The 27,255-nt window shown below is 44.8% G+C and overlaps 1 protein-coding gene across 2 annotated transcripts in view; it reads left to right on the plus strand.

Annotated features, from left to right (window-relative positions):
• Nucleotides 1-27,255, plus strand: part of si:ch211-161c3.5 (uncharacterized protein C3orf18) — an 82,874-nt gene that overhangs the window by 40,604 nt on the left and 15,015 nt on the right. The window contains exons 2-3 of one of the 2 annotated variants that reach the window (XM_043707654.1): nt 19,612-19,981; nt 22,628-22,653. In XM_043707654.1, coding sequence (XP_043563589.1) covers nt 19,727-19,981; nt 22,628-22,653 — 281 coding nt within the window. In that variant the 5' untranslated portion in view covers nt 19,612-19,726. The remainder of the gene's footprint in view (nt 1-19,611; nt 19,982-22,627; nt 22,654-27,255) is intronic. The other variant, XM_043707655.1, reaches the window with a different exon arrangement.

A 27,255-nucleotide genomic window follows, 5' to 3' on the forward strand; every position in this document is an offset into this window, starting at 1 on the left:
GAAGTGCAATCTGGGGTATTCTACAGTGCAAACCAGACATCCAGCTAACTGACCCCCAAGTTACTAGAAGGGAAACAGGGTAGGTGCAAATGGCTCATTTTTGGGTTGTCAAGATGTAACGTGGTGAGTGCCAAAGGGTTACATCCTCGATTATTTACAATCTATATCAATGGCTTGGATAAAGAAACCCGATATAGACTGCAGATGGTAAAAAGGTAGAAGGAAAACCAGTTGTGAAGATGACATAAGTCCGCAAAGAGATAAAGCTAGGTTAAAGTGAGTGGGAAATGGCCTGGCAGAAGGATTATAATATGGGCAACTGTGAAAGCATCCAGTTTTGCAGGAAGAGTAGAGAAACAGCACATAAGAGAGCGAGAGATTGCAGGGAAAGCTCTGAGGTACAGAGGCATCTGGCTGTCCAGATATATGAACCACTAAAAGTTAGTATGCAGACACAGCAATGATGAGAAAGGAAATGGCGTGATGTTAGTTATTGTAAGGGGAACAGAATTTTAACAGTAGGCATATGTTGTACAGGATATTGGTGTTGCATCAAGGGTATTGTGCACAGCTTTGGTTTCCTTATGTACGAAAGACATATTTGTATTAAGATCTGGTTGTGAAAAGCTTTACTCAAATGATTCCTGGGAATAAGGTATTCCAGAAACAATAAGCTATTATCCGATGACGAAAGGTTAGGTAGACGGGGCCTGCCTCTATTGGAGTCTAGATGAATAAAAGGTGGTCTTACTGAAAGATTCTGATGGGACTTGACAGATTAGATGCTTCCCCCCTATGGGACAGACGAGATTGAGGGGATACCGATTGTAAATAAAGGAACTCCCTACTCATGACAGAGATGAGGAGACTGTTTGTTTCTCTCTCAGGGGCTCCTGAGTCTATGGAACTCTCTTCTCAAAGATCCACAGGAACTGGGTTTTTGATATTTCTTAGGCCGAGTAGATCAATTCTGGACTGACAAGGGAGTCGGCAGAGGCTGGGGGAAAGACAAGGGCTCAAACAGATCTCAGAATCTGCCTGACCTGCTGTGCTTTTCCAGCACCACTCTAATCTAACCTCAAACAGATCAGCCATGCTTATTGGACAATTACGCCAACTCAAGGGGCTGAATGGCCTATTCCTACTCCTAATTCTGATGCAATCAAAACTCTTAGTTCCAAAGATGTGAGGTTTGACCATCACCCAGAGGAAAAGTCAAAGCCTTGATGAGGATGATTAAAATCGGGAGAGAGAGAGAGAGACAGAGAGAGAGAGAGTCGGGTGGATACGTGATCCATTTCCAGTGAGTGCTTGCTCTTCCACTTGCTGGGAGACTCTAGTGCAAGGGGATTTGTCCTTGTTGTGTACTGTGGGGAGAACGGGGCAGGGTACAATCTGTTTGTGGTTTCCTCTCTGAACCTTTATGACTGGTACATCACAACCCTGAAAACAGGCAATCGAAAGCACACGTTATTTCCTTGTCATTCTGTGGAATGGACCTGGCTGTTACCGACACACCTTCCTTTATCACCGTTCTCCTTATTGCACATGTTCCAGCCATTCCAAAAAAAAAACAAAATGGCCGTGCTTTTTTTTTCTTGAAAGACAACTTGGTGATGACAGTCACTCAGCCTCTGGCAGCTCTGATTTCCACAAACCAGTTTAAGAATTAATTACGCCTGCATTCCTGGATTTGGGGTCTGAACTGCAGCAGGAACAATAAGGTATTAGTGACCCATTGCAGAAGGAGGAAACGAGAGTGCAGCTTTGTCACTGTTTAATAAAAATGATCTTAAACTCTGCCAGGGATCATGTATCAGGCTGACAAAGGGGGAAAATACCTCCATAAATGGGAATAATTAGTGGAATTGTCAAGCATCTGAAATCCTGCTTTCCTCATTCTCCTGCACACAGAACCTTTGAAGAAAAACAGAATAGTTCCTGAACAAGCAGCTAATTGATGCTTTAAATGAAATGAGTATGGCTTTGTGGTTATATTACACAGGCAGGCAATGGCTTTTAATTGGTTTTGCAGTGGACTGTATTTTTTTTCTCTCTGTCTATAAAACAGTTTTCTGAAGAGAGAATGCTTGTAGATGCTTTCCTATCACGTCTCCGCCAACTGGACAGGAGGTAGTGGCAGTGTCATTGGACTAATAATCCAGAACCCCGGGCGTTTTTACAGACATATAAACAGAGCCTGATTTTAATGGTATGATTGCCCCACTGTATACTCTGTTGTATTCCGGATAGATACAGTCTGTTGAACCACTGGAAGATAGCCAGTTGATGGAACACATCAGCAGCATTTTGAGGCAGGCGTCCTACTCTCTGAAAAGCCAAACCAACAAAACAACTACTGCAATTCCAGAGATATCTCCAATGTAAATATTGTTAAGAATTGCACATGGATGAGGGTGTTGCTGGCTAGGTCAGCATTTATTGCCCATCCCTAATTGCCCAGAGGGCAGTTAAGAGTCAACCACATTGCTGTGGGTCTGGAGTCACATGTCAGTCAGACCAGGTAAGGATGGCAGTTTCCTTCCCTAAAGGACATTAATGAAGCAAATGGGTTTTTACAAACATCAACAGTTATCATTTTTGATTGCAGAATTTTATTGAATTCAAATTCCATCATCTGCCCGAGTGAGATTTGAACCCAGAATGTTAGCATGGGTCCTGTAACATTACAGACATTTCCACACAACAGACTTGTGTAGAAGCTATAGGTTATGACCTAAAAGGCTCAGTAACAAGGTAAATACATAATTGGCTGATGGGAAACAGTGCATAGGCCAATGGATATTTTCCAAACTTGCTGTGGAGTTCCCCAGGGGTCAGTACTGGATCCCTTGCTTTTCCTGATACATAATAATAATCTACACCTTTTGTCTATATCTTGGGAAAACACAGCAGGTCAGATCCTAACGGAGGAGCGAAGCAGGGTTAAGGTTTCAGGCTGAGATGATCTTTTGGTCAGAGTCGAAAAGTGTGGTGCTGGAAATGCTGTGGGCCTGAATGAAGAAATTCCCTGCTGAAACCTTGTTCCTTGTCCTTTTAAGCTACATCTTCCCTCTTCAGCCATGTTTCTGATCATGCATTCCTGATGAAGGTCTTATGCTCAAAGCATCAACTCTCCTGCTCCTCGGATGCTGCCTGACCGGCTGTGCTTTTCCAGCACCATACTCCCGACTCTGATCTCCCGCGTCTGCAGTGCTCACTTTCTCCTGTGATCTTTGATCAGTCCAGTCTGATGGCAGATCACCCTGACCTGGTTAGTTCTGAGTTTCTTCATCCCCAAAGCAGCCTGATATGGAGCAGAATATCCAACTCTCTGGTCTAACTAGAAGAATAAACAGTAGGAAATGCATTTCATTACTCCAACTATTTACAGATTACGTGACCTAGAGCCTACAGAGACAGTTCACAGCCCAGTACTGCCTGCTACAAACCCCTTCCCTATTCTGATCAAGTCCCTGGAACACCATCCCAGTCAGTGATGCTTACTGCAATTTTAGTTTGCATGGTACTGGGTACTTAATGCCCACCTGCGACGACCTCAGTTTAGCACCCCTCTGAAACACTCCTGTATTATAGCTTTAATTATATACACGGAGTGGGATTTGAGCCCACGAACGTCCTGACTCGGGTGAGAGCACTACCCTCAGAGCCACGGGGACAGCAAATGTGTAAACCTAGAAATATAGGAGCATGAGTAGGCCATTGTGGATCATCAACCTCAATGTCATTTTTCCACATAATCTCCATGTCCCTTGATGTAAAGATGACATATCTAACACCAACACTAAATTTCCCTTTTGGTGCTTTCTATCTCACTCTTCTTGTACATACTGACTATCTATCACCTCCCCATTGATGACTGTCCCCTCAGCTGATGAGGACAGAAATTCCCTGCTGTGGTCCTTTTCTCGTTTCTCATCGTTTAAGCTGTGTCTTCCCTTTTCAGCCATTTTTCTGCTCATATGTCCAGAGATCTCCAACCGTGGCTCATCAGAGCCAAGCTCTGTCCATGGTGCTATATAAATGCACTGCTGTTTAAGACCGGGTGGAGACATGTTTTCGGGCTCTGCAGCCTAGCGAGCATGATTGCTGGAAGAGTGGATGTCATGTGTTACATCTTCCACATTGGGCTCTTGGCTTGTGTACTGTCAGATTCGAACAGAAGGAGGAGTCCTAATCCTGAACCACATTTCAGCTCCTTCATAATCCAGTGGGAGTCTGGACAGCTGCCATTAGGATCATAGAAACCCGACCTGGAAACAGGCCCTTTGGCCCAACAAACCACACCAACCCTCCAAAGAGTAACCTACCCAGATCCATTTGCTGATCCTATTACTCTACATGTCCCCTGACTAATGCAGCTAACCTAGACATCCCTGAACACTATGGGCCATTTAGCACGGCCAGTTCACTGAACCTGCACATCTTTGGATGGTGGGAGGAAACCCAAAAAAACCCGGAGGAAACCCACAGAGACACGGGGAGAATGTGCAAACTCCACACAGACATTCACTGGAGGCTAGAATTGAAGCTGGGACCCTGATGTTGTGAGGCAGCAGTGCTAACTACTGTGCCGCCCCATTATTCACAATGGTGCCGTTTGGTTGTTGAGGTGGTGATGGGAAGGGACAGGGATGATTCCCAGCAGCTGCAGTTGCCTGTGTGAGTGATGGGTCACACTCTGGCCAGTGAGCAGCAGCTGCGAATATAAACAGAGGCGAGTGTTTTGACAGAGTTCACGCGAGAATCCCAAACCGCTAAGCAGAGGTTCTGAGCTGAAAGGCTTCAGGCTTTTGGCAAGTGTTTTAGTTGCGTATTACCATAGCCAGGGGAGGGTACTGCTTTATGTGGAAACTACAACCATTGATTCTCACTGATGTCCCTGATGTTTTGCTCTGTGTTCTAGTGGGTGCCCACTGAGCAGAGATCTATCTCACATTAAGACCATAAGAAATAGGAATGGGAGTAGGCTGTTTGGTCCCCCACTCTGCCTTTCAATAGAATCCTGGCTGATCCAGCATTTTCCGTTACCCTTGATTCCCTGACTGGCCAAGAATCTATCTCAGCATCAAATATACACAAGGACTTCCCACCCCCTCCCCATCCTCTCTGTGGCAAGCAGTTCCAAAGACTCGCAACCCTCTTGAGAGAGGAAATTCCTCCTCATCTCATTATAATGAGCAGTTTTATTCAACGTGCCTCATTGTGATTGAGTGAATTGTTTTACTGAAAATGAATGCATTGCAGTGATCGGTGTTCTGGAAGCAAAAGTGCACAGTGTGATTCCAAACAGAACAATGGTATTGATGAACAAGTTATTTGTTGGGTTTGGGAGTTGAACTGTGACACCAGGAGAACTCTCTGCTTAGATTTTTTCATGGGATCTTTAGACAAGTTGCCATTCTGAAAACGCCTCCTCCCTTAGCCGTACTTTCTGTCTTCTATTAGTTAGCCAATCCTCTTTTCATAATATTACACTATCTCCAGCACTATGGACACTTCATCCTATTCAGTAGCCTAATGTCTGGGTATCTTATCAAATTTCTGAAAATCCAAATATACTTCAAGCACTAACAACATTGCTCAGTGGTTTATTTTCTGTTTGTCTAACCAATGTTTTTTTTTCGTTCAAGGGTCATCAAACAGCCAAGCAATTAAGAAATAACTCATAAAAATAGCTCATTGTTGGCTTCATGTCAAAGTAGTTACTTGAAGGGTGACTCAATCTCTTTCTCAAATAGATTGTTTGAAAGCAGAATTGAAAAAAAAAATCCTTTACGTTCTGGCCTCCATTCTGTTATGGAGCAGGCCAGACCCCCTCAAAATATTTCAAGAAAATAGCCTTGACCCTAACTTTATTAGTTGTTTTAAGCAAGTGTAGAGTGGATATTCCAGGAGTGATGCAGCTGGCCCAACCATTTAAGTTTTAAACAAAACAGAATTTGTTTGCAAAATTACCGAATTAAAGGTAAACAAAAGAGGACCGACTATAGAATAACTTAAACTATCTGAAAACCCAACAGATTATCCCAACTTAATGATGCTGTTCCAAATTCACAGAACAATCCCCATAAACACTCATTAGGGGAAAAAAGGAAACATCAAACCCAGGTTCTCACAGGAGAGATGTCAGAGAGAGTCAGGATGGAACACCATCTTCCATAGAGCTATTTCTTTGACTAGCAGCCTCCAAACTAACTGGCTGCTTTCTCTGAACAGCCAGACTGCTAAAACCCAAACCAAATCCAAACCAGAGAGAAGCTGAGCTGGGAGTACTGGCCACTCCCCTTTCATTGTACAAGTGTTTTTTTTTAACTTGAAAGCCTTTTACCTGAGGCAGTATCTGTTAGCTATAATCAAACTGGTCCTAAAACCGATCAAAACTAGACTTCCTGTAAACTTTATGACTGGTCTGAAAAATGAAATCAAGGGCAATGTAACCTTGGTAAAGGAGCAGCAGCATCATGATTCAATAAAGAAGATATAGATAAAGGTAATGTTACCGTACTGACCATAGTCTGCTCTCCCATTATACTGGTGGTGAGTTTAATCTGAGGGTCATCACACCTCAAGCGAGGGGAGAGGTTGAGAAGGAGAGCCATTCATGGTAACTTCAGCCAGTGCAGGAATTGAACCCCACACTGTGGGCATCACTTAACCCTCCAACCAAATAAGCAACTGACCAAAGGGCAAGGGGAACAGTAATGGTTGCAGAGAAATGATAAAACATTATTAACAAAGCACACAGAAACAGGGCCTTTGGCCCATCAAGAGTTGGCCAATCCATGATGCCTTTTAAAGCTAAAATCATTTTGCCTCTACACAGACCATATCCCTCTATTCATTGGCTAGTCATAGCCCTGTCAAGCCACCTCTTAAATATTACCATTGGATCCGCTTCCCCTCCACCAGTGGTCTTCTGACAGCACGTTCCAGGCACTTATCATCCTCTGCATAAAAAACACTTATCTCTCACATCTCCTTTTAAACTTTCCCTCTTTTACCCTAAACCTATGTCCTCAAGTAATTGACATTTCTACCCTGGGGAAAAGGCTCAGACTATCCATTCTATCCATGTCTCCAATAATCAGGTCACCCCCTTGGCCTCCAGTGTTCAAGTGAAAACAAATCAAGTTTGTCCATTCTTTCGTCACAGCTAATACCCTCCAAACTAGGCAACATCCTGGTTAACCATTCCTGTTCCCTCTCCATCGTCTCCACATCCTTCTGATAGGACGCAATATTCCAAATATTGCCGAAATAAAGTTCTGTACAGCTGCAACATGACTTGTCAATTTTTATATTCTATGTACCGCCAGTGGAGGTGAGCATGCCATATGCCTTCCTGACCATTGTACCCACTCGTGTTACCATTTTCGGGGAACTGTGGACCTGTACACTGAGGTCCCTCTGTATGTTCATGCTTCTTGGGGTTCTGCCATGTAGTGTATACTTCCCGCCTGTATTAAACCGTCCAAAAGGCATTCCCTTGCATTTGCCCAGATAAAATTCCAGCTGCCATTTCTCTGCCCTATCTGTGTCCTGCTGTATCCTCTGGCAATCCTCCTCCCTATCTGCAACTCCCCCAATGTTTGTGTTGTCTGAAAACTTACTAATCAGACTAATCTATGTTCTGCTCCAAATCATGTCTGTGGTCTGTGTCATGTCTTGCATTTGATATATCTTTATGGAGCATACTCGTGACATTATCGCTGTATCATACCATGAGACCCGAGGATATAAAGCTCTCCTACTCCTGGGGATCACTTGAAGCATGACACTCTGAGGAATAGGCTCATCTGTTGTCACATCTTAACTTAATATTAGCCCAGATAATTAGATGTCTGAGAAATAAAATATTGCTATATAAGAGTAAGCTGCAATAGATGTCTATTGGAGTCTCCATTCCTATGATATCCATTCCCAGTTTCTTATCTTATGGGGGGATGTCATTAGCATTGCTGCATCAGGTAAAATATTGTGTTAGAGGCAAGCTTATGCCAAACATTGGTTTAGAGTAGATGTTAATAATAGAGGTGATTGGGTGAGTTTAAATATGATGGTTTGAGGTTAGTGTGCTGTTTAAACACCAGGATAAACCTGCTGGACTGAGTGATAGCTTCCTGAGCTGTAAATGTCAGAGGTAACAATTATTTCTCTATCCTTCCTCAGTAATGCAATCCCATTCTGATATGTAGTCCGGGTCAAAAGACTGCGGTGTGAATAGGTGGCTACTCGAGGGATATGGTGGGCAGTCTTCAAAAAGAGGGAGGGCACAGATTGTCACTTTGAATTACGGCAAGTTACTTGTTGGGTTCAGGGGTTGAACTGTGACACCCAGAGAACTCTCTGCTCAGATTTTATCATGGGATCTTCAGACAAGTTGCCATTCTGAAAATGCCTCCTCCCTTAGCCCTACTTTCTATTAGTTAGCCAATCCCCTTTTCATAATATGGAGCAGCTTCCAAGAGTAGATTCCTAATGGAGAGAAGCCAAGGCTGACTCTATACTTCACCTCTCTCTCTTTTTTTCTCTCGCTCTCGCTGTTTCTCTCTCCTCTCCCTTATGTAATATCCATCAGCTGTCTTCTACAAGGTTTTGAGTTTAGGGTTGAGTGGATTATAAATTGTGCTGCTGGTTTGGAAAGCAAGACACTTAGTGTGGTGGATCTGATCTATAAACTCCCAAATACATCATTGCCTTTGATTTAACACATAAAAGCTCAATGCTCCTACTCTAAGGCAGCACATAAGCAGTTTACCTCCCTGATGTGCTTTCTGTATCTGTGCTCAATAAGTATCCCTTCACTGGCCGATGTGGTTGGACTGACAGCTCCCACCTGGAACCATGTTACGAGCCACGCGATGGGACTTTCAACCTTGACAATGGAGAGTTCAGATGCCGGTCTCGGGGGAGATGTAAAGCAGCTAGTTGTTATACAGACAGCATTGGCTCACTCCTGATGGTCTTGCTGGCTGCATTCACTCAAAGGGAGGAAAACTATCAGGGCAAGAGCTATCCTGGGATTGGGGCAAAATAGTCCGCATGAGCCCTGTCAGGCAGTCGCTGGGGACATATCGCTGGTTTGTGATAGTGCAAAGACCTTCGAACCAGAATGTAATTCATTAAAACTCAACACCAAAGCTGCTGTGTGGTTTGAAAGAGAAGCAGCCTTTAAAAACAGTTTTCTTCCATAGAATCCCTACAGTGTGGAAGCAGGCCATCCGACCCATCAGGTCTGCACCACCCTTCCAAAGAGCATCCCACCCCATTCCTGTAATCCTGCATTTGCCGTGGCTAACCCACCTAGTCTGCATATCCCTGAACACTATGGGGTAATTTAGCATGGCCAATCCACCTTAACCTGCACAACTTTAGACTGTGGGAGGAAACCAGAGTACTGGGTGGTAACCCACGCAGACACTTTGCAAACTCCACGCAGACAGTTGCCAGAGGGTGGAATCTAATCCGGGTCCCTGGCGCTGTGAGGCAGCAGCACTAACCACTGAGTCAACGTGCCACTATATAGAAGTTGGCAAATTATGTAACAACTGCATCAAACTTTAGTGAGACCATGTTTTAGAATACAGTTCTGGTCACCACACAATCAGAAGGACGTGGAGAGAGCACAGAGAAGATTTACCAAGATGTTGCCCAGTTTGGAGGGTTCTACTTATAGGGAGTGGTTGGATAAACTTGAGTAGTTTTCACTGGAAAGACAGGCTGAGGAGCAACCTGATCACAGTCTACAAAATTCTGAGAGACATAGGCAGGTTGGATAGTCAGAGGCTTATTCCCAGATGGAAAGGTCAGCTACAAGAGGGCACAGGTTCAAGGTGAGAGAGGGAAAGTTGAGGGGGAATGTTTCATCCAGAGTGCCAGTGGGGGTGGTGGAAGCAGGCATGTTAGAAATGTTTAAGTTATATCTTGGAAGATTCATGAATGGGAGGTAAACAGAGGGATAGAAACTGTATGGGGCAATAAGTAGTCTAAATAAGGATTAAGAATCGACGCAGGTTTGGTGGGCCGAAGGGCCTGTTCCTGTGCTGTATTGAATTGTATTTTTTTCACATGCCTAGGTTCCAAACTCCAAGTATAAAACGGTAATACACCTGGAAATCAACTTGGGGCAATTAAACTCATTAAAGATGCAAAGTTAATTCAAGTTATTATACGCCAATCAGTATTTCCAGCCAATTCTGCTGTCAGAATTCAGCTCTTATCTTTACTGGTCCCTGAAAGAACAGTTCATCTTGCCTTTTTTCCCATGGCCCTTTGCAATGTTCCATTTTGCTGTCTATGGGCCTTGAAAGATCTATAAGGGTTAATTATTAAGTGCAAGAACAGCACCCTCCGGGATGATGTCATTGGGCATGGTGGGAAAACAAAGTCGGATTTTGGGCAAGATGGTCCTCAGACTAAGTCGTCCCCACAGTCTGCGTAGTTCGTATAGCTAGAAATAGCTTTCAGGTCTGTTTTGTTTACTCTGCCAGATAGTTCTCAGTACAGCACAGGGAGAATTGCTGCTGACGTTGAAAATGAAGGTTCTGATTTTGAGGGAGTGGGGTGGCCCTTGAACTCTGACTACCATACTGTCCCGGTGCACCATGGGATAGCAGGGATGAATGGAGACCCAGGTTCTGCTGCACAGACACACACACACACACAAGCAATCACACATGCTGACACACAAACACTCAAGACACACACCATGCTCACACATGCACTCGCTCGTGCACACACACGCTCACATAAGTGCGCACACACTCTTTCACACGCGCATAAACAAATACACACGCACTATCTGTCACACACACACACACTCTCTTACGCACACATACATGCACTCACACACACATGCACCCATACACGCATGCAAGCGCACACACACACACTTTCTCGCACACATGCACACGCACTCACACACACCCTTGAGTGATCCTGCCTCCATCACACTCTCAGGCAGTCCACTTCACAGCCTGACTATGTGCTGTGTATTTATCTTGTTATCACTTCACCTGCAAAACACCTTCAATCCATGCCTTCTGGTTCTCCATTCTTTCAGCAATGAGAACAGTTTCTCCCTAACTACCCTGTCCAGACCTATGTAATTAGATAGTGCCTGATTTGTATCTCAACTCCATTTACTCTCATTCCTGTGTTCATAACTCTTAATATTAACATTTAAATCTTAGACTTAATAATCTGATCACTTGCTTGGATAAGTGGACCCCCAACAATATTCAATAGCCATCCAGGAAGCAGCCCACTTGATTGGCACCACATCTACTCCCTCCATCACTGATGCTCAGTAGCAGCAGTGTGTACCACCTACAAGATGCAGAACTTCACCCAAGATCCTCAGACTGCACCTTCCAAACCCATGACCACTTACATCCAGAAGGATAAAGGGAGCAGATACATGGGAACACCACCACTCACCATCCTGACTTGGAAATATATTGCTGTTCCTTCACTGTCACTGGGCCAAAATCCTGGAATTCCCTCCCTAATGTCATTTTGGGTCAACCCACAGCCGGGTGGACTGCCGTGGTTCGAGAATGAAGCTCACCACCACCTTCTCAAGGGGAAACTGGGGATGGGGCAATAAATCTTGGCCCAGCCAGTGACACCCACATCCCATGAATGCATTAAAAAAAAAACATTTATGCTTTAGCGAGTATGCTACCAGAGCTCTCTCTCAGGTTGGTCCACAAGGGGTTAATTAACATTCTTTCTTTCATCCAGTGACCGTTCCTCATCGCTGGTGTTGCTACTTTTCCTCTTTTGCATTCTCTGAACAGGGAGGGAATTTAAAAAAAACGCACAGTGACAAAGAGGAGAACAGTCCAGGCCTGTTGAAGGAGCGCAGTTGTTAAAACACATAGCAGCTGCTCTTGGGTAATTGCTAGCTGGGAGCTTGCCGGAACTTTCTCACAGGTTTAGGGTTTCTTTAGCAGGGATGCACTGCTGTCGGAGCCATGGGTGACACAGCTCCCCCCCTCCTCCTTCCCCAAAGGGCCAAGGGGACTCCACTGAAGAAACTGGGATTGCCTTTCACAGCCCTAATGTGGTCCATCTTACTCCAGAGCATCGGAATTTAAATGGGATTTCATGGATTTGAGAAGGTTGGGATTCATTAAACCTTCCGGTAGTACGGACCGGATGATAAATACACAACAAAGAAAACTAAGGACACTGGAGAAGCTTACAGAACAAGAGGAGGCCATTCAACCTCTAGTACATGTACTAACTCTTTGAAAGGTTGAGTCATTTGTCTCACTGACAGACGTGCCCTGCAATCAAATAGGAACCAGAATAAAAAGGAGCTATAATTCATATGTGACCTGTTCAGATTGCCCCTCAATCTGTTTGTCTCCAGAAACCCATCCAATCGTCATTTCAGCCCGTTTAGAATGGCCACTTTCTAATGACCCCTTGTAACGCTGTTCATTTATAATGTCCATTTTAAATTCCGCAAGCCTTTGGGTGCTAAAATCTCTGCCTGGTTTCCCTCTGTGCCCCCTCGTTTGAAGCGAGTGGATGGCTCATTGGGATTTGTATGGGAGCTGGAAACCATTCCTTCCCACAGCTGTCGCACATATTTGAGATGCAACAGAAATGAATATCTATTCTGCCATCAATAGCACAGCTTGTCCGAATCTCAAGTATTCACTTCTGCTCTATGGAGGGTGTCCTAATTACCCGACTGGAGAGAGTGAAAGAGAGAGAGAGAGAGAGAGAGAGAGAGAATCTGAACAGAGACTGCTGCCATAAATCTAACCATCTGTATTTCCTCCTGGGCTTATATGTCATTGACCATGATGGTCTTGCCCAGGCTAGTACACTACAAATAGCTACACCGAGATGACAGAGAGAGAGGAGTGAGGCGCAGTGGAGGGAAATAAGATTTGACAACCAATTTACTGAAAAGGTTGGTGGGAGTGTTGGGTTTGGAATGATTAGGCTCAGTGATGATTCCAGGCAGAAGTGGGTTCTGCAGATGCTGGAGATCAGAGTCAAGATTAGAGTGGTGCTGGGAAAGCACAGCAGGTCAGGCAGCATCTGAGGAGCAGGAAAATTGATGTTTCAGGCAGGAGCCCTTTGCTGGGAATGATTCCTGATTATCTGGGTGGTTTTAGGCAGAAAACCTCATGACATTTCAAAGGTACTTTGACGTGAACTTGAGATGCCATAGCCTCTATCGGTCAAGAGCTGGACAATGGGATTTGGCTCGCTGTCTTTGTCAGAGTTGAATGGTCCCCTTCCAGTTTATAAATGTCTCCAATTCTATGGATTTGGAAAGTTATACCAGAATACTGTAGGCATAATGTGGGAAAAGAACTTAAAACTTAAACCACAGGCAATAGTCTTTAAATCTTAAGCAATTTCCTCTTCCTCTACACTATACAAAATAAATGCATAATATTCTCAGGACTCAGAGGGATAAGGAATGTGTTGCGTTGAGTGTGTGGCAAGAAACCAGGCCATTTGGTCATCCAGGTGTTTATGTTCCATGCAAATCGTTGGTTTTCATATGATCAGAATATTCCTAACTCTACAGTGACAATTCGAAGGATTCGAAGGACAATTCGAAGCCTTGAATTTATGTCGTTCCATTCATGAGTTCAGAATGTCTCAAGCACTTCACAAGGAGTTGAGGTGTCGTGTTATGGCTGTAAGCCCACATTTGGAAACTCCAGACAAGTCTGGCTGCCCTGCTATAGGAAGGATGTTATTAAATTGGAAAGGGTGCAATGAAGTTTTACAAGGATGTTACCGAGACTGGAGGGTTTGAGTTATTAAGGAGAGGGTTGTTAGGCTGGGACTTATTTCCCTGGAGCGTCAGAGGCTGAGGGGTGACCTTAAAGAGGTTTATAAAATCATGAGGGGCGTGACTCGGGTCAACCGCCAAGGCCTTTTTCCCAGGGTATGGGAGTCCAAAACTAGAGGGCATAGGTTTACGGCGAGAGGGGAAAGATTTAAAAGGAACCTGGAGGGACAACTTTTTCACACAAGAGGTTGGTGAGTAAATGGAATCGGGAAGTGAAAGAGGTGAGTACAGTTACAACATTTAAAAGCCATTTGGACATGTACACAGATTGGAAAGGGATGTAGACCAAGTGCAGGCAAACAAGACCAGTTCAGTTCAGGACATTTGGTCAGCATGGATGAGTTGGACCGAAGGGCCTGTTTCTGTGTTCTATGACTCTGACAAGTCAATGTCGTACTTTTGAAATAAGTGGAAATGCAAGAAATGTTACATTCTTGTAAGGCAGCACGAACAATTCTGCCATAAATGGTCTGAGTTCTTTTTCTTTAATGTGGTTTGTTTGAAGGATAAATGCTGAATAATTGTCTCACTGACCCACCAAGTGATTACTCCTTGAGTTTTTTACATTCACATCACAGAGTGTTAGGGACTACTCGTGCATTAAGAAAAGGGGTCAACATTCAATGCATTGAGACTTGATAAGAATGTTGATGCACTTTTGCTGTTTGCTTTAGATCTGCTCATGGTGAGTAAATACGCTGCTTTTTAATCCAGACGCAGTGTACCTGCTCTTTAAACAGCAGTCAACAACTTACTCAAGGTTGAGGGTGTTTCCAAGTGTCATTACATTCTGTTTGTCCCATCTCAATCCCTGATCTGAGAGAGAAACCGGGTGGGAGGAGATTGTAACTCAGCAAAATAATGGGATTTCAGACCTGGATCACTTCCTGGTGTGTGGCCCAAGCAGCAATATTCAGAGGCCGTTATCTGTGCAAGGGAAAGCAAGCCACACACTCGGAATCTAAACAAATGAAACCTTGCGTTTATAAAGTGCCTTTGACAGACTCAATTTGTCCCACAAAGGACTTGCCAGTCAGTGAATTGCCTTCTATTTGACGTGTTGTCATTGTTGCATTGAGGAGTTGTGTCAATGAATTTATACTCAGCAAGACCCCAACATCAAAATTAATTTCTGAGGAATGGTCACTTGACTCGAGACATTAACTCTGATTTCTCTCCACAGATGTTGGCCAGATCTACTGAGCTTTCCCAGCAACATCTGTTTTTGTTTTTGATTTACAGCATCCACAGTTGCTTTGGTTTTAATTTCAACTCACAGTCCTTTTTAATTTTAAATCTTACCCACAATAATTTGTTGCTGGATGCAATGTGTTTAATATGCTTCCACCGACAATGTCTATGTTGTCGGTTTCTAGGTGTAGAGTTTTCAAAGAGTGTTTTTATATCCAAACAGATCATCTGTTTTAGAGATAATGAATGAAGGATAATTACAGTAGTCCCCTGCACCCACGGGAGATATATTCCAGGACCTACTGCAGAACACTGAAACTGTGGATAGGAGTGAGAAACGTACCTTCCTGGCAGCCTCCTGGTCCCTCGTTCCGAAACGTTCCCATTTATATGTTCGGGCCACGGGAAACCGTGGTAACCGGACCCATGGATACAGGGATCACCCTATATTGACCAGGAGAGTTAGTAGCACTGTCCTGCTCTGTTTCAAACTAAAGTAATGGGAATCTTTCTCACGTCGCAAGCAAAGCATCAGTTAGGTTCCTCAGCTGAAAAATGATGTTCTATCAGTATAGGTGTCCCTCTGTGCTGTACTAGACTATTACATTGGCTTATTTGCTCAGGTTTCTCTCAAGGGACTTGAGCTGACAACCTTCTGAAGCAGAATTCTATGCTACAGAACACTGTCAGGCATCAACAGGAGGTTTCATTTGTGTGTCGTTTAATGTTGCATTTTTGTTACTAGCTCCAGTGACTTCTGAAGCTAAAACAGAAATTGCTGGAGCAACTCAGTAGGTGAAGTGGTCTGAAGAAGGGTGACTGGACTCAAAATAGTATCGCTGCTTTCTCTGCACAGATGTTGCTGAGTTTCTCCAGCAATTTCTGTTTCTGTTTCAGACCCGCAATTCTTTGTTTTATTCCAATAATTTTCTTTTTAATTCTCTTCCTGACTGTATCATTGCTTTTATGAGGCTGGGGCTGTTTTCCCTGGAGCATCCGAGGCTGAGGGGTGACCTTACAGAGATTTATAAAATCATGAGGGGCATAGATAGGATGAATAGCCAAGGTCTTTTCCCTGGGGTGGGGGAGTCCAGAACTGGAGAGTTTAAGGTGAGGAGGAAAGATTTAAAAGGGACCTAAGAGGCAACTTTTTCACACAGAGAGTGGTGTGTATATGGAATGAGCTGCCAGAGGAAGTGGTGGAGGCTGGTACAATTACAACATTTAAAAGGCATCTCGATGGGTATATAAACAGAAAGGGTTTGGAGGTATAAGGGCTAGGTGCTGGCAAATGGGACTAGATTGGGTTAGGATATCTGGTCGGCCTGGACGAGTTTCAACTGAAGGGTCTGTTTCTGTGCTGCCCATCTCTATGACTGTATTGTCATCCTTTACTATCAGGGCTTCTCCTCCACCATTCCTAGTCTGTCTGGTCTTTTCAAAATGTTGTGTGACTTGCAAAGCTTATTTTGCAGCCTTGGTCACCTTGCAACCAGGTTCCTATAGTGGTGATTAGGTGGAATTCTTAATCTCCATTTGTGCTGTTCGTTTGTCAGCTTCACCATGAATGCTTTGTGAAAGAGAGTAGGGATTATGACACCTGTTTCTGCCAGATATCAGTGAATCCACAGCCAGTTTTTACTTTTATCATCTTTGTGACTCTATTTGCTTTTGTCAAATCTGTCATGTTATGATACGGCTAACAAACTCACCCCTGGGAATAGTTAAACTCCATCCTGCTTGTGCCAGCATGCACGGAGTTCAAGAGTAATGTGTGAGCACCAAAATCTCTAGGAAAACTCATTCTTCCCATTTACTGCATTACTCTGATATTTTCTATGTTTGTGCTCCAAACTAATTGACTGTAGATACTGCCCATTCTACAGTCAGATTTTGTGTGACTACTTGCAGATATTTTATGCAGGATTGATTTCAGTTTTCCCCTGGAATATTCACAGAAACACACCAGAGGGGAATTGGTTTCCCACAGGCTGTTCTGAGGAAGACGGAGCATCGAAGTAAGTCCCTTGGAGGAAGTTGCTGAAGACAGCCCACCCACCTTTCCTCTGTTTAACTCGTTGTGGACGGGTTTCCTCTCCCCTCACCCATCTGCAGGAATGGAGACGGGTATTCATGTTGATATCATGGAATCCCAGAATGGTTATCACGCAGAGGGAAACCACTTGGGCCATTAAACCCATGCTGCAAGCAACTTGCCCTGCTCCTCTGGGAATATTGGACCAAATATAGGCCATTCAGCCCATTCCACCATTCAACAATCACAGTTAATCAAACACTTCAATACCTTTTACTCCCCTCGCTCCCCCCCCCCCCATAGAATCACTACAGTGCGGAAAGAGGCCACTCGGCCCATCACGTCTGCACCGACCCTCTGAAGAGCATCCCAGCCCCCTACCCTATCAGTGCATTTACCATGGCTAATCCACCCTAAGCCTGCATATTCCTCAATACTAACAGGACAAGTTAGCATGGCCGATCCATCTAAACTGCACATTTTTGGACTGTGGGAGGAGACCCATGTAGACACGGGGAGAACATGCAAACTCTACGTGGACAGTCACTCAAGACTGGAATCGAACCCGGGTCCCTGGTGCTGTCAGGCAGCTGTGCTAACCACTGAGCCACCATACCAGCCCAGCTCCATAATCCAGTGCACGAAGGTTCTCCCCATAGCCTGCCATTTTGTTTCTCTCTAGATAATTCTCCTTTAAAAGCCTGTACTGTATCTGTCCCCTCTATAGTCTCAGGCAGTGCATTCCAGATCCTAACACTGTCTGTGCTGAAAAGTGTCTTCTCAAATCTTCAATGTTGCTTCTGCAGTTTGTCTTAATTTGGTGTCATCTGCCTCTTGAACTTTCTGCTAATGAAGGCTCCGTTGGCTGGATGGCTGGTTTGTGATGCAAAATGATACCAGCAGTGGGGGTTCTTTTCCAGCACCGGCTGAGGTTACCTCTCCTGAGGAATCTCGTTCTCAACCTTTCCCCTCGCCTGAGGCCTGGACACGCTCCGGTTAAACCCACCACCATTTGACTCTCTGTAATGAGAGAGCAGCCTGATATTCCACTTGGAATAAGGTGACTTCACTTGTCCTGCCAATGGGAACAGTTTCTCGCTGTTTTTAATACCTAGATCGCTCATGACTTCTCTCAGCCTTCTCTTCTCTCAAGTGCATACCTTAAATGGAATAAAACTTCCCAAAGTGCCCAGACACCAGGCTACGTATAGGGATGTTATGATGGATGTCTGACTGTTTTAAGACACGTCTTTAAAGAGGACCGAGAGAGAATTAGACAGGCCAAGAGGTTCAGGGACGGAATTCTGGAACTTGAGATCTGATAATGGAATGATTAAAATTCAGGGGAGCTGAGAAGTTGGGAATTCAAGGCTAGCGTTACCTTGAAGGTTCCCGGGACTGGAGAAGATTACAATGGTAGGGAAGGTTTGGTACTAGGAGCAAACTCATAGAAGAACCAGTCCCCAAGAGGCAATTTGAGAATGTTGGATGGCATGGTGGCTCAGTGGTTAGCACTGCTGCCTCACAGCGCCAGGGACCCGGGTTCAATTCCTGCCTCGGGCAACTGTCTGTGTGGAGTTTGCACATTCTCCCCGTGTCTGCGTAGGTTTCCCCCAGGTGCTCTGGTTTCCTCCCACATTCCAAAGATGTTCAGATCAGGTAAATTGGCCGTAGTACTAGATGCATTGGTCGAGGTAAATGTATGCGTTGCTCTTCGAAGGGTTGGTGTGGACTTGTTGGGCTGAAGGGCCTGTTTCCACACTGTAGGGAATCTAATCTAATCAAAACTTGCCTTTATCAGTGGAGGTGTAGATTACGTGAGCAGGAAAGTTATGATGGAGCTGTACATGCCTTTGGTTAGGACACAGCTGGAGTACTGTGAGCAGTTCTGGTCTCCGCACAATAGAAAGGGTGTGATTGCTCTGGAGAGGGTGGAGAGGAGATTCACCAAGATATTGCCCAGGATGGAGAATTGTAGCTATAACAAGAGGGTTGGGGTTTGTTCTTCGCAACAGAGAAAGTTTAGGGGGTTTTGACAGGGGAGTATTATGAGAGACATGGACAGGGTGAATAGAAAGGAGCTGCTCCCTTTAGCTGAATGGTCAGTAATTAAGGGGAGGGGGGGGTGGGAAGGACAATTTTAAGGTGAAAGACAGGAGGTTTAGTAGGAGCTGAGGCAATAGATTTTCACCCAGAGGGTGGTGGGGGTCTGGAATACACTTCCTGGGAGGGTATTTGAGACAGGTGAGCTTTAAAAAGTACTTGGATGAGCAGTCAAAACGTCACAACATTCAAGGAAATGGGCCAAGTGTTGGAAAGTGAGACGAGAGTAGATTTAGTATAGTTTTGACAGTATTGATTCAATGGGCTAAAGGGCCTCTTCTGTAATGTATGGTTCTATGATTCTACTATGAGGCTGGTTGGACAGAAGGAGATTTGAGTAATCCATGTTCTTGCATATTGAGTGTTTGCTTTGCCTGGGTAAGTTTTGGCCTGTGTCCCTCTAATGGTGTGTTTCTGGTAATGCCAGGAGAGGTGTGATGGCCAGCTGGAGGCCATGCCACCATGTTACCACCGGGAGAGCGGCTCAGCATCTGTCGGGCTGAGCTGCACCAAGAGGTAAAGAACCAGAGCAACTCCAGAGGATGTCGCTGCTAACTTTCAACGTCAGCTACAACGTGTCCAACATGGCAGCCTCCTTCTTCAGCTTGACACCTGAAGCAGACCACAACAACATAACAGACAAGATGGCTTTGCAGATGGTAACTGTGCTGACAAACGTCACCAATGCCACTGGCATTCCACCACCTGGCGTAGAAGGGAGGTCAAGTATGGGGATGGTGCTTGTACCAGTTGGAATTATCACCGTTATAGCATTAGCTGTGGCGATGGTAAGTCAGGTAGCTTATCTTGCCTTATTTCATCCTGAGATATGCAGCTGAAGAGGAGAATTTTCCAGGCCAATGGGGAAATGGAAATGCAATTAATTGGACAACTGTTTCAAAGGGGCAGCCCAGAGGCAGAGTGCTTTCCTTCCGTGCTATCCCATTCTATCTATTCTTGTTTCCTTTTTGTATTTTAAGCCTCCCCTTCCCACAATCCCACCACCCCTCGCTTCTATACGTTCAAAGTGATTCTGCAGGTCTGCAGCCCTCTTGAGACAGCCAAAGATACCTGTATGAAACTATGCCCTTCCCATTGGTTCACTCCCCTACTTGTGATATGCAGCTAGTTCCTGATTTTCCTCAGAGCTGTGGCCCAGTACTCATATCATTACGTGATGGTAAGCTCAAATGTTACCAAGACAACCCTTGGCATATTGGCATTCTGTATTCAGAATTAACAGCATTGTCTAGGAATACTCAAGTGATGGAATCTCCAGTAATGATACTGGAATGTAGAGTAACATTTTCGAGTCAGTCAATCCTGCCAAACTTGGAGATGTGGCAAACAATGAGGATGATGCCAGATGAAGGGAAGGCAAATGGAATGTTGGCCTTTATATCAAAGGGACAACATCTCTGAATTAAGAGATCTTTTGCTATAACTATACAAGGCAGTAGTCACCTGGGAGAATATTGAAGGAAAGATGTACTGGCATTGGAGCCAGTCCAGGGAAGGTTTAATAAACTGATGCCAGGTATGGAGGGACTGTCTTCTGAGGAAAGATTGAGGAGGTGAAATATGGAAGACTGAGAGATGACCTAATTAAACGTGCATAATTCTGAGGGGAGTTGACAGAGCAGAGATGGGAGGTTGTTTCCTCTTGTGGGAGAGTCTAGGACCAGAGGGCATCCCCTCAGAGTAAGGGTCTAAAGCAGAGCTGAGGAAGAATTTCTCCTCTCAGAGGGTTGTGAATCAGTGATACTTTTGAACACAGAGGTCATAAACTATATTCAAGGCTGAGATAGACAGGTTTTGAATCAGTAGAGGTTAGGGGGGAAAAAGAAGGAAAATTGAGTAAAGGACTTTCAGAGCAGCCATGATCTCATTGAATGATGGAGCAGACTCGATGGGCTGAATGGCCTACTTCAGCTCCCTTGTCTTATGGTCTTATGCATGAGGAAATTGATAGGCTGGTACAATGGGTGGACAAGGAGCAGATGGATTTTAATACAGAGAGATGTGAGGTGATCCATTTTGGCAGGAGGGATAGGTAGAGGCATTGTTGACTGAATGGTACAGTTCCAAAGAGAATGTGAAGGCAGAGTGACCTGGGGTGTGGGGGGGGGGGGGGGGTCATGCTCAATGAATTTTGTAGGTGACAGGACAGATTGAGAGAGAAGTTAGCGAAGCATTTGGGACCTTGTGTTCAATACCTTTATTGATGAATCCCAAAGGCAGGGAAAATTTACTAAAGTTAATAAAATTCTGCTTCGGCCACAAGGAGAGTATTTTGCCCAGTTCTGGTCACTATGTGTTAGGACGCATGTGACGGTAATTAACAGGGAGCAAAGGGGATTTGCCAGAATGGTTCCAGGAATGGGGAATTTTCACAGCAAGGTTAGGTTGGGGAAGCTTTGCGTTGTTTTCCTTGGGTGAAGGAGATTGGGGAGAGATTTGATCAAGGTGTACAGAATATGATAGGTTTAGGTTTTAAACAGAAACATTGGTCACTGTTAGTGGTACAAGGACTATAAGGATCAGATAAGAGATTTTAGGCAAGGTGTGCAGAAGGGTGTTAAAAATTATTTAGCAACTGGTAATGACCTAAAACTATTGGCTACAGGGGATGGTGAATGATTCCAGAAGGAAATTGGATCAAGACCTGAAAGAATTAAATTATCAGGGCAAACAGAGCAAGATCGTGGGATTAGTTGGATTGCTCTACAAAGAGCCAGATCTGACTGGATTGGCTGAATGGCCACTATAATATTTTATTAAACAAATTACAAAACACAGTTTACAAAAAACAGTTAACATTTGCAGCTGTACACACAGTTTACAAAAAACAGTTAACATTTGCAGCTGTACACAACAGCAATTTTACAAGGGAGAGGAGTAGCAAAGCCAGGCCCCAAACTCTACCGTTCAACCAGTTTACAGGGAGATGAGGACAAACCTCAAATCCCAGTTTCACAAATAAAAAGACACAGTGACAATTTGTACATAAAAGGACAATCCAGTTACATAAAAAAGTGCATACAATGCAGACCCAGCAAGCCCCTGTCCCTCCCACCTTCCGACCACTCTAAGGCAGCCCGCCCCTACCCACCTTCCAGCTGAATGGCCACTCTTTAATGTCTCTGTCTCTCTGGCTTAACTGCTTATCATTATGACTGTGTTAAACCCAGTACACAATGTTTGAATGAGATTAATGACAGCTCCCCACCTAAGCCACCACTCTGACTTTTATCTTCATTGACCTGCTGAGCTTTTCCAGCATTTTCTGTTTCTATTTCAGATTTCCACTGTTTAGCTTTCCTTTCCGATATTCTCTCTGTTTCTGCGGTTATAGTATCCTTATCACTGCTCAGTATTGATTTTTTGCCCTTTCCTTGTCGTTGCTATATTGACACTAATGAGTAATCTTTCCTTGAATTTAGGTTCTATACATCAGGAAAAGGAAAAGGTGAGTGTTCTTGTGTTTTTTTTTTGAAACTTTGGCAACGTCTTCCTGGATATAGCAATTTTCTTTGTGTACTGAACAGTTTAAGAGTGGGGTGTGGGAGTTTAGGTTTCACAGCTGGCCAGCAGACTTTAACTCAGTGCTCTTCCTTGATTTGCAAGAGATGTTAACCCGTGGATTGCTGACTGGATCAGTTGGTCCATGAGGAATTTTAATTCCCTGGGATGGGTTGAGGGGAACATTAAAAATAGGAATGAAAGGCAACACTTCCCACACTTCTGATTGTCACAGGGAGTTGGGGTGGGGGGGAAGTTGTGGGATGTGTAATCCAAGATGGCAAGTTTGTTCTTCACAAATTTCAAGGAGACTGAAGGCATCGTGTTGAATGTCATTTGTTCTTTTCAACACTTGCATGTTGGGCTTCCTGGGAGTGTTTATTTTTCATTCAAACACAGGATGTGGGCATCCCTAGCCAGGCCACCATTTATTGCCCGTCCCTAATTGCCCAAAGGGCAGTTAAGAGTCAGTCACATTGCTGTGGGTCTGGAGTCACATGTAGGCCAGACTGGGTAAGGATGGCAGCTTCCTTCCCAAAAGGACATTGCGAACCAGATAGGTTTTTCCAAAAGTTGTCCCATGGGTCATCATTAGACTCTTAATTCCAGGTTCTTTATAGAGTTCAAATTCCACCATCTGCCATGGCAGTATATTTGAACCAGATACCCGTTAGCTAGGTTTCTGGATTAATTGTCTAGCGGTAATACCAGGAGGCTTTTGTGAGGGGGACTCTGCAGCTGGAGGGAGGTTCTCAGGGTGGATCTGTCAGTTGAGTACTTTTTCCCACAATGCGTGAGGACCAAGAGCAAGTGTGTCTCCATCTCCACGTTCCCCCCCCCCCCCATCGCCCCCCCACTGCAGTCTCCATCCCAATCTGACCGAACTCCATTCCTCCCAGTCTGTCTGAGGCCCTCCTCCTCATCACTCAACCCCTCATTGAAACCTGTTGTGACCTTTGACCTCTACAGGCTGTCAGTGCTCACTCTGACCAGCGACTACCGGGAAGCATAATTACAAACTAAATCACAGTCTGCTGTTAAACTGGGCAGGAGCTCCTGCAGATTCTCCTTGTGGGGAGAATCTAACACCCCGAGAGGCACACTTTCAAAATAAGGGATTTCCCATTTAACCTGGTGATGAGGAAGAATATCTCTCAGGGTTATTAAGTTTCAGAATTTTCCACCTCCGAGAGCGGTGGAGACTATATTCAAGGCTCAGATAGTTAGATGTTTGAGCTAAAAAACTGTCAATTGTTAGAGTGGAGTTAGGGCCAGAAGTGGATCAGCTATAATCTTATTGAATGGCAGACTAGACTCAAGGGACCTTTGCATCTTATATCAGTGGTAATCACTTTTGCCCACATTCCCCACTCCTCTGGCTTCATTGGTGACATTTATTCTTTCAGCCAGAAAGCGCCAGTTTGACTGTGAGCGGGTCAAAGACGTTAGATGGAAAGGAACATCAAGATTGACCAATGTTGTCTTCCACATCCACTGAACATAAGCTTTACAAACAGAAGACAGGAGCGCCAACTACTGCTTTCCATTTCCCATGAGTCAGTGGTGCTATTTCCAGGTGGATCATCTCATCCCTGGCTGGGCTAACTCCCACAATGCTGTGCAAATTGTCGAAATTGAATGCAGATTACATTGTTAAAGGCAGGATTCTTGGCAGTGTGGAGGAACAGAGGGATCTTGGAGTCCATAGATCCCTCAAAGTTGCCACCCAAGTTGATAGGATTGTTAAGAAGACATATGGTGTGTTGGCTTTCATTAGCAGGGGGATTGAGTTTAAGAGCCGCGAGGTTATGCTACAGCTCTATGGAGCCTTGGTTAGATCCCACTTGGAATATTGTGTTCAGTTCTGGTCGCCTCGTTTTAGGAAGGATGTGGAAGCTTTAGAGATGATGCAGAGGAGATTTACCAGGATGCTGCCTGGAGTGGAGGGCATGTCTTATGAAGAAAGGTTGAGAGAACTAGGGCTTTTCTCATTGGAGTGAAGAAGGGTGAGAGGCAACTTGATAGAGGTGTACAAGATGATGAGAAGCACAGATAGTCAGAGACTTTTTCTCAGGGCGGAAATGAGGGGGCATAATTTTAAGGTGACTGGGAGGAAGATTAGGGGAGATGACAGGGGCAGGTTCTTTACACAGAGAGTGGTGGGTGCGTGGAATACACTGCCAGCAGTGGTAATAGAGTCCTGAAGAAGGGCTTATGCCCGAAACGTCGATTCTCCTGCTCCTTGGATGCTGCCTGACTGTTTTAAAAAATTCTCAAGGTCAAGGACCAGGCTCGCAGGAAAGTAGTCTGACACAGAACAAACAGCCAAGAGGCGAGTCTGCTAGAATATAAGTGTTTTATTCCCCGCAGCGTCGCCACAACCAGGTCTCGTACTTACAACGGGTCTGGTTTATACTCACTCTACGTGTTACCGGAACTGCGAGCCGTCAGTTCTCGTAGAGCGGTTGCCAACAACCCACGCTCGGCGGTTAAACGCAACCCCGGAGCAGACTCAACCGAACTGGAGACATTCACACATGTATTGGGACATAATTTTACACCACACTGACCTGCTGCGCTTTTCCAGCAACACATTTTTCAGTAATAGAGTCAGGTACATGGGAAATTTAAGTGACTCTTGGATAGGCACATGGATGATGGTAAAGTGAAGGGTGTGTAGGTTAGTTTGATCTTAGAGTAGGATAGAAGGTTGGCACAACATCAAGGGCTGAAGGGCCTGTACTGTACTGTACTGTTCTATGTTCAAACCAATGGTTACATGGGAACACCATCCCCAGCATGCTCCCCTCCAATCCATTCCTGATTGGAACTATATTGTTGTCCTTAACCATCACTGGGACAAAGACCTGGAATTTTTTCCTTAAGGACATTGTGGGTGCACCGATATCATACAGACTGCAGCGGTTCAAGAAGGTAACTCACCACCACCTCCTCGAGGGCAACTAGGACTGAGGAATACAGCCAGTAAAATCCCCACCCTGTGATTGAATAAACTAAATAAAGAAATACTTGAAAATGATATGGGAAGATGGACGAGTTAGGATTGCTTCGATAGTTCTTTCAATGGAACAGTACCTACTGCTTCTGTGCTGTAAGATTCTATAGTTTGGGTTGTCATTAGTGAGGAACCACACTACTCACTATCTCTTTAACCTGCTCCAGTGCTATAACTTTAAGGGACTGAAGCAGAGGAAGTGCTTCTTATGGCTGGAGAATTTAGAACATGAAGCCCCAGGCACTCTGGGAAATCGGCACATTTTCCCCATTCCTCAAACCCAACCTGGGGGAGGAAGTGCCTTGCAGGTTGGGATTTTATTCCAGGGTCGTGGAATTCTCTGGGATTCAGGCTGGACAATCCAAGATGGGTGCAGAGACTGTTAGCTGTGAAGGTGGGTTGTAAGGAGGTGGAGTGGTGTTGGTCGGGGGGCGTGGGTGGATAGGGCTCTGGCACGGTAAAGGTTTCCTAAAAAAAACAATAAAACAGCCCTCAAGTCCTCACACTTTCACTTATGCTACGTCCATGCCAACCCATGCAACCCTAGCCCTTCATCCATATCCCACAGTCCATTATACATTCCATATGAATCAAGGCCCCTCTGCTCTCCCCATAGCCCTTCAGAATATCAATGCTAACTTAGTGCCAAGTTGTGCCTACACCTACCCCTACTCATGACCTTCCACATTATACCTACATGCCAACTCACTGTCCACCATTAGCAGACGTGAGGAGCGTACTGAGATACAGTAAAATAAAGTTCTACGGCTGGATTCTCATTGCTGTATCGAGGCAGAATAGACTCCTGTTCCATGAACCTACCCTTAGAAAATGGCTGCCCATACAGGTTGTTCTCCTCTAATGTGATAGTTGCATTCCCCTGTGACCTCACGCTTTAGAAAATTGCACTATGGAAAGCCCTTATAGAAAATTGAGCTGTAGAGGATCACTAATAGGAAATTGCTGTAGCAGAAAGTTCACGTTATCCAAACAACATCCAAAATTCATCAACTGTGTTATAGCCAATTTGCGCTGAAGAAATGTGTGTTATACCAGAGCGACCTGTACCTCCCATTCTCGGCATGGGGAGGGTTGGGGGTGATGGGCAGAGGGTGTGGAGGTGGGGAGGGGAGTGGGGATTGTGGGAGAGGAACGGACTGATTTGGGGAGTTTGGCAGGTGACCCAGGAGCTGCAGGGGAAGCTGCCTGTTCCCGCAGTGGGCGAGGAGGAAGGCATGTCTGATATGGCCTTTCATACCCCAATGCTAACCCTCTGTCCATGTATCTATTTCCCATGTTCCCCTCTAGACCACTAAGCTCCCAAATAATCTCAAACCAACTCAGTTCCAATTCATTCCTCCCCACCCTTCTGACCCCCACACTCCCCCACACCTACGCCCCCCTCTCCCTTTGACCTATCCTTCCCAATCCAAATCACCTGGGATTGATTATGGGACAGAAAATAATTATTGTTAATTATTGAAAAGCATTCAACTAATCCCTTATGAAAACATACATTTCACTTAAGTGTAT

Source organism: Chiloscyllium plagiosum, chromosome 18, assembly GCF_004010195.1.
Source record: "Chiloscyllium plagiosum isolate BGI_BamShark_2017 chromosome 18, ASM401019v2, whole genome shotgun sequence".
Taxonomy (NCBI): Eukaryota; Metazoa; Chordata; class Chondrichthyes; order Orectolobiformes; family Hemiscylliidae; genus Chiloscyllium; species Chiloscyllium plagiosum.